The 12,294-nt window shown below is 47.9% G+C and overlaps 1 protein-coding gene across 46 annotated transcripts in view; it reads left to right on the top strand.

Moving 5' to 3' along the window:
- Positions 1-12,294, top strand: part of SUGP2 (SURP and G-patch domain containing 2) — a 42,570-nt gene that overhangs the window by 1,244 nt on the left and 29,032 nt on the right. For all 46 annotated transcript variants that reach the window (XR_008495834.2, XR_008495839.2, XR_008495835.2 and 43 more), the window contains exons 2-3: positions 1,498-1,629; positions 6,050-7,657. Coding sequence is in view for 12 of the 46 variants with exons in the window: in XM_054465011.2 (XP_054320986.2) it covers positions 1,498-1,629; positions 6,050-7,657 (1,740 nt within the window). In the remaining 34 variants the exon portion in view is untranslated. The remainder of the gene's footprint in view (positions 1-1,497; positions 1,630-6,049; positions 7,658-12,294) is intronic.

The raw sequence follows: 12,294 nt of genomic DNA, 5'->3' as shown, positions 1-12,294 counted from the left end.
TTCATTGTCATTGGTTGGGGGTCCCGCCACTCACTGTCAAGAGGCTTCTTTTAGAAGAGAAGGAAGTTCTCAGAGCCTCTGTGCCCTGCCGAGTCTGTGAAATGGGAAAAGAGCGATCCTGGGCCAGGCGCAGTGGCTCACGGCCTGGAATCCCAACACTTTGGGAGGCCGAAGCGGGCGAATCACTTGAGGTCAGGAATTCAAGACCAGCCTGGCCAACATGGTGAAACCCCACGTCTACCTAAAATATAAAAATTAGTCGGATGCGGTGGCGGACTCCTGTAATCCCAGCTACTCAGGAGGCTGAGGCAGGAGAATTGCTTGAGTCCAGGAGGCGGAGGTTGCCGTCAGCCGAGATCATGCCACTGCACTCCAGCCTGGGCAACAGAGAGAGTCTCGAAAAAAAAAAAAAAAAAGGTTTGATCTCTTTCCTAACCACGATTTGCGAGGGTTGTGGTCCCACCCTTCCTACTCTGTTATGCTCAGTTATGTGTGTTGGTTGACACCTTCCTCCAGCAGATAGAACTGCTTTCACAGAGCTGCTTTTAATGGATTCCAAGGAGATGGGCCCAGAGAAGGTTTGTCTTGCTCCTTTTTAGCCAGCACACACCTGTGAACTTCGTGAGGGCAGAGGCCCCCTTAAAAGAGTCCAAACAAGGTGGGCAGATTGTTTGAGGTCAGGAGTTCGAGACCAGCCTGGCCAACCTGGCAAAACTCTGTCTCTACTAAAATAAATAAATAAATAAATAAATAAATAAATAAAAAGGGTCCAGCTTGCCTCTGAAGTACCATGCGAGGATTATGGATTACTGGCTCCTTACTTCGAGGATTAGGTGAAATAGAGCAGGTTTTGTGAGCACACATTTTTTTTTTTTCTTTGAGACAGAGTCTCAATCTGTCCCCCAGTCTGCAGTGCAGTGGCATGATCTCGGCTCACTGCAACCTCTGTCTCCCTGGTTCAAGCAATTCCCATGCCTCAGCCTCCTGAGTATTTAGGATTACAGGCATGTAACACCATGCCTGGTGAATTTTTTTTTTTTTTTTTTGAGACGGAGTCTCACTCTGTTGCCCAGGCTGGAGTGCAGTGGCATGATCTCGGCCCACTGCAACCTCCGCTTCCTGGGTTCAAGCAATTCTCTTGCCACAGCCTCCCAAGTAGCTGGGATTAAAGGCATGCACCACCACACCCGGCTAATTTTTGTATTTTTAGTAGAGACATGGTTTTGCCATGTTGGCCAGGCTGGTCTCCAACTCCTGACCTTAAATGATCCACCCACCTCAGCCTCCCAAAGTCCTGGGATTACAGGTGTGAGCCACCACACCCAGCCTGAATTTTTTGTATTTTAGTTTCACCATGTTGCCTAGGCTGGTCTCGAACTCCTGAGTTCAGGCGATCTGCCCACCTCGACCTCCCAAAGTGCCAGGATTACAGGTATGAGCCACCGCGCCCAGCCCCAAGTTGTTGCTCTTAGTGTATTTTTTTCTCTCTCAACATAGGGCAAAATAACATGGCAGCCAGACGAATTACACAGGAGACTTTTGATGCTGTATTACAAGAAAAAGCCAAACGATATCACATGGATGCCAGTGGTGAGGCTGTAAGCGAAACTCTTCAGTTTAAAGCTCAAGGTAAAATAAAATATTGTTGTAGTTGTTTTGGTAGGGGTGTATCTTAGGGCCAAGGCAAGAAGATTGCAATACCTTGGGCAAATAATACCAGTCCTCTGATCCTTACTTTCCTTATTTAGGAGGAGATAATGGTTTTTATTTTGGTTTGGTTTCGTTTTTGTGATAGGGTCTTACTCTCTCCCCCAGGCTGAAGTGCAGTGGTGCAGTTTTAGCTCACTGCAACCTTGAACTCCTAGGCTCAAGCCATCCTTCCATCTCTGCCTCCCAGAGTGCTAGGATTATAGGCATGAGCCACTGCACTTGGTCAGAGGATAATGTTTTGATCTGTCAGTCATCATTATGCAGATATCTGGAGCTTCTCACCAGATATCCTCCCTGACCCACCTCAAGACAGTTTTGTTTGTTTGTTTGTTTATTTTGAGACGGTGTTTCACTCTTGTCTCCCAGGCTGGAGGGCAATGGAGTGATCTTGGCTCACTGCAACCTCTGCCTCCTGGGTTCAAGCGATTCTCTTGCCTCAGCCTCCTGAGTAGCTGGGATTACAGGCATGCACCACCACGCCCAGCTAATTTTTCTATTTGTGGTAGCGATGGGGTTTTACCATGTTGGCCAGGCTGGTCTCAAACTCCTGACCTCAGGTGATCCACTTGCCTCGGCCTCCCAAGATGGTGGGATTACAGGCATGAGCCACCGAGCCCAGCCCAGTTTTGTTTTTTGGTGGTTTTTTTTGTTTGTTTGTTTTTGGTGTTTGTTTTTTTTAGTAGATATAGGGTGTTGCTATGTTGTTCAGGCTGGTCTGCAACTCCTGGGCTCAAGCGATCCTCCCACCTCTGTCTCCAGCATGTTGCGATTACAGGTGTGAGCCACTGCTCCCAGCCCCAAGACAGGTTCTTGGATCCATTTCCTGGCTCCATCCCCATCACCACTGCCCAGGTTTAAGCTCTACCAGTTCTTTTTTTTTTTTTTTTTTTTTTTTTGAGACAGAGTCTTGTACTTTCGCCCAGGCTGGAGTGCAGTGACGTGATCTTGGCTCACTGCGGCCTGTGCCTCCTGGGTTCAAGCAATTCTCCTGCCTCAGCCTCCCGAGTAGCTGAGATTACAGGTGCCTGCCACCAAGCCTGGCTAATTTTTTTGTATTTTTTTTTAGTAAAGACGGGGTTTCACTATGTTGGTCAGGCTGGTTTTGAACTCCTGACCTTGTGATCTGCCCGCCTCGGCCTCCCAAAGTGCTGGGAGGATCACAAGGTCAGGAGATCAAGACCATCCTGTGAATGGTGAAACCCCATCTTTACTAAAAATACAAAAAAAAAAAAATTAGCCGGGCGTGGTGGCAGGCGCCTGTGGTCCCAGCTGCTTGGGAGGCTGAGGTGGGAGAATGCCGTGAACCCGGGAGGCGGAGCTTGCAGTGAGCCAAGATTGTGCCACTGCACTCCAGCCTGGGCGACAGAGCAAGACTCTGTCTCAAAAAAAAAAAAAATTTATCTGGGCATCGTGGCATGCGCCTATGGCCCCGGCTACTTGGGAGTCTGAGGCAGGAAGTTCGCTTGTGCCCAGGAAGTTGAGGCTGCAGTAAGCCGTGTTTGTGCCATTATACTCCAGCCTGGGCCACAGAGTGAGACCCTGTCTCAAAAAAAGACGGCCGGGTGCAGTGGCTTACATATGTAATCCCAGCACTTTGGGAGGCCAAGGTGGGCAGATCACCTGAGGTCAGGAGTTTCAGACCAGTCTGGCCAACATGGTGAAACCCCGTCTCTACTAAAAATACAAAAATGTGGCGGGCCCCGATAATCCCAGCTACCCAGGAGGCTAAGACAGAAGAATAGCTTGAACCCAGGAGGTGGAGGTTGCAGTGAGCCGAGATCGCACCACTGCACTCCAGCGTGGGTGACAGAACGAGACTCCGTCTCAAAAAAAAAAAAAAAAAAAAAAAAAAGAAAGAAAGATTAGGGGGCCGTGGGTGGGGGAGGACTAGAAACCTAGCAGTATGCTAGGTGATTCTGGAACATTTCTTTGTTGCAAAGCAATCTATTGTTTAGCCTTTCTCTGTTTCTCTGCTCTACTTTGAACTTTTCGTCTCCCATAAAGGGTATGAGAAAATTCTCTTGAGTAGAATCCAGCCATCACTCTCTGTCACTAATGTTCTCTCCCTAATCATGCCATCAATACCAATCGTCAATACCTGGGTTATCACAGTGGATTTCTTGCAGGAACATCCACGTCTGTGCTCATCTCCTTTAATCTGTTCCCTGCGCAGCAGCCAGTGAGGTCATCCCTCTGCTTAGAACTCTTCGCTAGCCTTCTGTCTCTCTCAGAGTAAATTCCAGAGTACCACTGAGGGCCCAACTTGGATCTGGTACTCCTTCTCCATTTGTGTCTCTTGTATTAGTGGTTCCCTAACTTTGTAGCACGTTAGCGTCACCTGGGGGCCTTTTAAAAACCCTGATGCCCAGGTCATGCCCTTATTTAATTAAGTAAGGATGTCTGGGGAGGTGGTCTCTGGGGCTCCAGTAGCAGAGTTTGGGAGCTGCATTCCTACCACTTGGCCTTTCATTCCCTCTATTCCCTTCTGTCTACATTGGCCCCCTACTGGTCCCACCTCAGGGTCTTGTCCTCATTACCCCTCTGCCTGGAAGGCTTCTCTTTGTAACTGTACAGTCTGGCCCCTCATGCCAGGCCACTGCTGCTAGATAAAGTGTCAGAGCTATGCAGCTGGGCATGGTGGTTCACGCCTGTAATCCAAGCACTTTGGGAGGCCGAGGTGGGCGGATCACAAGGTCAGGAGTTCCAGACTGGCCTGGCCAATGTGGTGAAACCCTGTCTCTACTAAAAATACAAAAGTTAGCTGGGCATGGTGGCGGGCACCTGTATTCCTAGCTACTCAGGAGGCTGAGGCAGGAGAATCGCTTGAACCCGGGAGGTGGAGGTTGTAGTGAGCCGAGATTGCACCCCTGCACTCCAGCACTCCAGCCTGGGCAACAGAGTGAGACTCTGTCTCAAAAAAAAAAGAAAAAAAAAAAGTGTCAGAGCTACCCTCCTTGACTAGCCTGTCTCAAAATGTCATTGCCTCCTCAGGTTCCCACGTGCTTGATTTGTCTTCTTAGTACTTACTTGCATCTGATGTATTTCTGTTTATTGTCTGGCTCTCTCAACTGACAAGTTTGGGAGAGTTCTCATTTTCTTGCTGTAACTTCAGTGCCTAGTACAGTGCTTGCGCACAGTAGGTGCCCAGTTTGTACTTGTTGAACAAATGAACTAGGATTTATATACGACTTTGGCTTCCTGTGGCCTCTTAACCTATTACTGCCTCCTGGCACCTCTCCTTACCTATTCATTTGATTTTTTTTTTTTAACTAGGTCATCGATTCTGATTGAAAAGCTAGAAAGAAAGGCACTCCACGAAAACTCTCCCTGAGGCCCACTGTTCTCATATGCCCATTGTTCACTTCTCTTCCTCACTTCTTATAGTTTCTCCATGTGTGATTAAGCAAATGCAAGTACATCTTCCCCTCTGCCCTTTTTTATTTTTAACAGAGATAGGGTCTCGCTATGTTGCCCAGGCTGGTCTCAAACTCCTGGGCTCAAGTGATCCTCCCACCTCGGCCTCCCAAAGTGCAGGGATTATAGGTTTGAGCCACTGTGCCTGGCCCATTGCCCCTTTTCTACATGGAGAAGGACAGAAGTGGGCACTGTTCAGTTTCCATCATGGCCTCTCTTGATGTGTCTTGTTAAGCTTCTGTCTTCCCTCCTGCCTGCCTCAGTCTGTGGTTTTTTTCAGCTCCAGAGAGAGGGTTGATTGGCCTGTCTGACCTTTCCAAGGGATGGGTTCAGCCAGCTTTGGGTCAGCTGTGATGGGTGTGGTGTTAGCTATGGTTCCTCTAGCCTCACGGTGGCACTGTGGGCTGAGACTTCCTTCTAAGAGGCTGTGAAGGCAGGTAGCCTCAGTAAAACCTGTCTCTTCTGAGATAGAAGTAGAAACACAGAAGTGTTCCAGTTGCAGTAAAGATATCCAGGTTTTTTGGGGACCAAACACCCTTTCCTCAAACTAGAAGAGGGATTGTCAACCCAGATGGCTAGGGAGTAGGGGGATCTGAATGAGCGACAGCTGTTGGTGCCAACTTAGAGAGTCTGTGTCTTACCCATTGGGCTGCTGCTGCCCAGCCTGGGTCGACTGTCATCAGGGCAAACTCAGGCTTGGTGCTTATTGGTCTTCTGTTTTAGTAAGTAGTCGATCCAGATTTTTAAGTGACAGCACACGCATTTTAAATGTTGGCAACAAATACAGATTGGCAAAAAGCACTGAGGTGTATAAAGCACTTTTGCTGCCTGGTGATCTGTGGACTGTTTGTTTGCACTGTTTGCATCCTCTGGTCTAAAGTATCTTTTGGCTTCTTCTTTTTTTTTTTTGGATGGTTTATTTCAGATCTCTTAAGGGCAGTCCCAAGATCCAGAGCAGAGATGTATGATGACGTCCACAGCGATGGCAGATACTCCCTCAGTGGATCTGTAGCTCACTCTCGAGATGCCGGAAGAGAAGGCCTGAGAAGTGACGTATTTCCAGGGCCTTCCTTCAGATCAAGCAACCCTTCCATCAGTGATGACAGCTACTTTCGCAAAGAATGTGGCCGGGATCTGGAATTTTCTCACTCTGATTCTCGGGACCAGGTCATTGGCCACCGGAAATTGGGGCATTTCCGTTCTCAGGACTGGAAATTTGCGCTCCGTGGTTCTTGGGAACAAGACTTTGGCCATCCAGTTTCTCAAGAGTCCTCTTGGTCACAGGAGTATAGTTTTGGTCCCTCTGCAGTTTTGGGGGACTTTGGATCTTCCAGGCTGATTGAGAAAGAGTGTTTGGAGAAGGAGAGTCGGGACTATGACGTGGACCATCCTGGGGAGGCTGACTCTGTGCTTAGGGGCAGCAGTCAAGTCCAGGCCAGAGGTCGAGCTCTAAACATTGTTGACCAGGAAGGTTCCCTCCTAGGAAAGGGGGAGACTCAGGGCCTGCTCACAGCTAAGGGGGGTGTTGGGAAACTTGTCACATTGAGAAATGTGAGCACAAAAAAAATACCCACCATGAATCGTATTACTCCCAAAACTCAGGGCACTAACCAAATCCAGAAAAACACTCCAAGTCCTGATGTGACCCTGGGGACAAACCCAGGGACAGAAGATATCCAGTTCCCCATTCAGAAGATCCCTCTGGGGCTGGATCTGAAGAATCTTCGGCTCCCCAGAAGAAAGATGAGCTTTGACATCATAGATAAGTCTGATGTTTTTTCAAGATTTGGGATAGAAATAATCAAATGGGCAGGATTCCACACCATAAAAGATGATATTAAATTTTCCCAACTTTTCCAGACTCTCTTTGAACTTGAAACAGAAACCTGTGCTAAAATGCTTGCCTCATTCAAATGTTCCTTAAAACCAGAGCACAGAGATTTTTGCTTTTTTACTATCAAATTTTTAAAGCACTCTGCTTTGAAAACACCCAGAGTTGATAATGAATTTTTAAACATGCTTTTAGACAAAGGTGCTGTGAAGACCAAAAATTGCTTTTTTGAAATCATAAAGCCTTTTGACAAGTACATAATGAGACTTCAAGACCGGCTTCTGAAGAGTGTCACACCTTTGCTTATGGCCTGCAATGCCTACGAGCTGAGTGTCAAGATGAAGACCCTCAGTAACCCCCTGGACTTGGCTCTTGCCCTAGAAACCACCAATTCTCTCTGCCGGAAGTCTTTGGCCCTTTTGGGACAGACATTCTCCTTGGCCTCTTCTTTCCGGCAAGAGAAAATTTTAGAAGCTGTCGGCCTGCAAGATATAGCTCCCTCACCTGCTGCATTTCCAAACTTTGAAGACTCCACTTTGTTTGGGCGAGAGTACATAGACCACCTGAAGGCCTGGCTAGTCAGCAGTGGATGTCCCCTCCAGGTTAAGAAAGCCGAACCAGAGCCGACGCGAGAGGAGGAGAAAATGATTCCTCCTACGAAACCCGAAATGCAGGCCAAGGCTCCAAGTAGTCTGAGTGATGGTAAGGAAAACAGCCAAAGTTTCTATTTGTTGTTTTCCGTGTTTCTTTGGTAATGTCTTTTATTCAAGATTTTTTTACACAGAAGCTCTTTAGCCAATTGGAAACAAATCAGGATTTTAGTAGAAAACACACATTGGCCAATATATGTCTGCCATTCATTCTGTGAATGTCTATTAGGAATCTGCTGTTTACTATAGAAGTCTTTAGACAGCCGGGTGTGATGCACACACCTGTAATCCCAGCACTTTGGGAGGCTGAGGTGGCGGATCGCTTGAGACCAAGAGTTTGAGACCAGCCTGGCCAACATGGTGAAACCCCATCTCTACTAAAAATACAAAAACTAGCAGGGTGTGGTGGCACGCACCTGAAATCCCAGCTACTTGGGAGGCTGAGGCAGGAGAATCCACTTGGACCTGGGAGGCGGAGGTTTCAGTGAGCTGAGATCACCCCACTGCACTCCAACCTGGGTGACAGAGCAAGACTCTGTCTCAAAAAAACAAAAATCTTTAGACATTTTTAGGTCAAATACCTCTCTGGGAATTTGGTAGAAAGCTGTGGCCATTGCCAGAAAAAATGCTCATCTATTCATACACAATTTTACCTGTATCTTCCGGGGGATTCGTACCTTTCTGCAGCCAAGGTTAAGAACCCTTGTTCCTTTTTTTTTTCTTTTCAACCTTTGAAAAAAAGAAGGATTGACTTTCTTTCCTTGTTTTTGTTTTTCTGAGACAGGGTCATGCTCTGTCACCCAGGCTGGAGTGTAGTGGCATGATCACGGCTCACTGCAGCCCCGACCTCCTGGGCTCAAGTGATCCTTCCACCTCAGCCTCCTGAGTAGCTGGGACTATAGGCATGTACCACCATGCCTGGCTAACTTTTTTTGTAGAGAATCATGTTGCCCAGACTGGTCTCGAACTCCTGAGCTCAAGTGATCTACCCGCCTCAGCCTCCCAAAGTGCTGGGATTATAGGTGTGAGTCACTGCACCTGGCCTGGAACCCTTGTTCCAACATGTCCCCACAAGGTATTACTAAAAGGGAGAAAAGACACAGAGCACTGTCTCTGAGGAATCCCCAGGCTCCTGAGGGAAGAAAATCACAAAGTCCAGTCGCTCGTGAGCCAGGGGTGGTAGCACATGTCTGTAATCCCAGCTACTCGGGAGGCTGAGGAGGGAGGATTGCTTGAGGCCAGGAGTTCAAGGCTGCAGTGACCTATGATTGCATCTGTGAATAGCCACCGCACTCCAGCCTGGGCTAGCATCACTCTCTCTCAATAAACCAAAACAAAAAAACAGTCACCCCTGTGCTAGAATTAAAGTGACACAGGAGAGGCTCCAGTCCAGCCTGGAAAGTTGGAGAGGTCGTGCTTGAGCTGTATTGGGGGATGTGTAGGGACCAACCATGTCATTCCACATAGTGGATACACCTTTTCGCCCTACTCTTGTAGACTGGCTAAAGTTGGTGAATCACTTAAGTACACCTGCTAATTAGCAGTTATCATTGGCTTTCTGGTGAGAGGAAAAGGCCAAGGAGGAGACATAGATTTGATGAGCTGTTTGGTTTCCCTCTTCCTTCCTCCTAAGCTCCCAGAATGGACTCTCACAGCCCAGACATCCCAGAGGTCACGAGCATACATGGTAACCATGCTGTCTTAACTCTTGTGATAGGGAGAAAGCACTTTTCCCACTGACGTGGTTTTCACCTTCCATTGCCCCCAGCCCAGTGGGGAAGTCTCATTTGTTCCTGAGTTTCTTTGTTCTTTCACCACCCTCATGAAGCCCCAATGGCACTAGACACTGGATAGGTCCCACCACCTACAGGTGGCCACACCTACTCCCAGAGAGGGATCCTTCCAGAGGTAGGCTCAGGGCTGAAGGGACCCTACTCACCAAGCCCTCACAAAGTGATGGCATACTGTATGAAGGAAGAAAAGTCACCCATAACCTAAAGTGGTTATAACCCACCCACTTACCCTCCCACAGTCTTCGATGTTCCCCCTGCTTTCCTGCAGTTGCAGGCATGCTGGACTGAAAATGCTACCGCCTGCTCTTCTACGTGATTGCCAGAAAGCCCTCTTTGTTTCCACAGCCTTTGCTACATCCTGATATTGACCTAATGTAAATTACCTCACCTTTCCCTTGATGCTGGACTCATGCTGCCTTTTACTAGAGGTTTCTGAAGCCAGACAAACCTGGGTTCACATGTAGTTGGCATCTGCAAGCCTCAGTTCCCTGTCTGGATAGCGGGATAGATGGCGGCAGGGCCCATATCTCATGAGGCTGCCCCACCGCTGCTTATGTTCCTGTTAGAAATGCTGGAATGGGCCAGGCGCAGTGGCTCATGCCTATAATCCCAGCACTTTGGGAGGCCGAGGCGGGCAGATCACGAGGTCAGGAGATCGAGACCATCCTGGCTAACATGGTGAAACCCCGTCTCTACTAAAAATACAAAAAATTAGTCGGGTGTGATGGCATGTGCCTGTAGTCCCAGCTACTCGGAAGGCTGAGGCAGGATAATCGCTTGAACCCAGGAGGCGGAGGTTGCAGTGAGCCGAGATCTTGCCACTGCTCTCCAGCCTGGCGACAGAGCAAGACTCTGTCTCCAAAAAAAAGAAAAAAAGGAGTGCTGGAATGGGCCGGGCGCAGTCGTTCACACCTGTAATCCCAACACTTTGGGAGGCTGAGGCAGGTGGATCACCTGAGGTCAGGAGTTCGAGACCATCCTGGCCAACATGACAAAACCTGTCTCTACTAAAAATCAAAAATTAGCCTGGCGTGGTGGCACACGCCTATAATCCCAGCTACTTGGGAGGCTGAGGCAGGAGAGGTGCTTGAACTTGGGGAGTGGAAGTTGCAGTGAGCCTAGAGCGCACCACTCCACTCCAGCCTGGGTGATGAGCAAAAGTCCGTCTAGAAAAAAAAAAAAAAAAGCTGGAATGACATCTTTGTTTGAATGCTTTGGTTATTACTATTAGTTTTTTTTTTTTTTTTTTTTAATTCTCCTTGAAAGGATACATTCTCAGGAGTAGGATTGCTGGACCAAAGCTGTGACCCACTTTCTGACCCTTGTTCATGGTCATCCTAGCTAAAGATGACCAAATTTGCAGGGGTCCCTAAATTTCATTGCTGACTGTAAACCTCAACATCTTTTGTAAAATCATGTAAAACTAGTAGCTCTGTAAAAAGAGAGCCATGAAAAAAAGGCAGTTTAATAGGGGACATACTTGGAATAACGTGGCAGTTGAAGGATTGACTCATCATGTGTGAGGAGCTCACACTAGTGTTTAAGCTCAAAGCTGCAACATGGACACAGATGGGCACAGGACTATGCAATCATTTACAGAACAAACTGGAAAACCTCGCTAGTTCAGCAGTGATTCTAATTGAATGGCTGAACAACAAATAGACCATTCTTTGCTTTTTTTTTTTTTTTTTTTTTTTTGAGATGGAGTTTCGCTCTTGTTGCCCAGGCTGGAGTGCAATGGCATGATCTCAGCTCACCGCAATCTCCGCCTCCCAGGTTCAAGCGATTCTCCTGCCTCAGCCTCCCTAGTAGCTGGGATTACAGGCATGTGCCACCACACCTGGCTAATTTTGTATTTTTAGTAGAGACGGGGTTTCTCCATGTTGGTCAGGCTGGTCTCGAACTCCTGACCTCAGGGGATCCACCCGCCTTGGCCTCCCAAAGTGCTGGGATTACAGGCATGAACCACCGTGCCCGGCCAGCATTCTGTACTTTTAAAACTAGCCAATTATTAGGAAACTAAACAATCTTACCATTCGAAGAAACATGTTCTGTGTTGCTGGCAGCATTGTAAATTTAAAGTCATATTGGAGGAAATTCACACTTTAAAAAATATTTTGGGCAGGGCATGGTGGCTCATGCCTATAATCCCAGCACTTTGGGAGGTAGAGGAGGGTGGATCTCTTGAGCCGAAGAATTGGAGACCAGCCTGAGCAATATGGTGAAGCCTCGTCTCTACAAAAAAATAAAAAAAGCCAGACGTGGTGGCGCATGTCTGTAATCCCAGCTACTTGGGAGGCTGAGGCCTGAGAATTGCTTGAGCCTAGGAGTTCGAGGCTGCAGTGAGCTCTCGTGGGACCACTGCACTTCAGCCTGGGCAACAGAGTGAGACCCCATCTCAAAAAAGAAAAAATCTGTCTTTTTTTTTTTTTTTGAGACGGGGTCTCACTCTGATGCTCAGGCTGGAGTGCAGTGGCGCAATCTCGGCTCACTGCAAGCTCCACCTCCCGGGTTCACGCTGTTCTCCTGCCTCAGCCTCCCGAGTAGCTGAGACTACAGGCACCCATCACCATGCCCAGCTAATTTTTTTGTATTTTTTTAGTAGAGATGGAGTTTCACCGTGTTAACCAGGCTGGTCTCGATCTCCTGACCTCGTGATCCACCTGCCTTGGCCTCCCAAAGTGCTGGTATTACAGGCGTGAGCCACTGTGCCTGGCCAAAATTTGTTTCTTATACATTCAGCAGATATTTTCTGTGAACATGTAATTTGGGATCATTGACTTTTTTTTTTTTTTTTTTTTTTTTTTTGAGATGGAGTCTCGCTCTGTCGCCTGGCTGGAGTGCAGTGGCACGATCTTGGCTCACTGCAACCTCTGCCTCCCGGGTTCAAGCAATT

This window comes from Pongo pygmaeus, chromosome 20, assembly GCF_028885625.2.
Source record: "Pongo pygmaeus isolate AG05252 chromosome 20, NHGRI_mPonPyg2-v2.0_pri, whole genome shotgun sequence".
Classification (NCBI taxonomy): Eukaryota; Metazoa; Chordata; class Mammalia; order Primates; family Hominidae; genus Pongo; species Pongo pygmaeus.
Note: the sequence above shows the minus strand (reverse complement) of the source record. Positions and strands in the feature narration are given on the sequence as shown.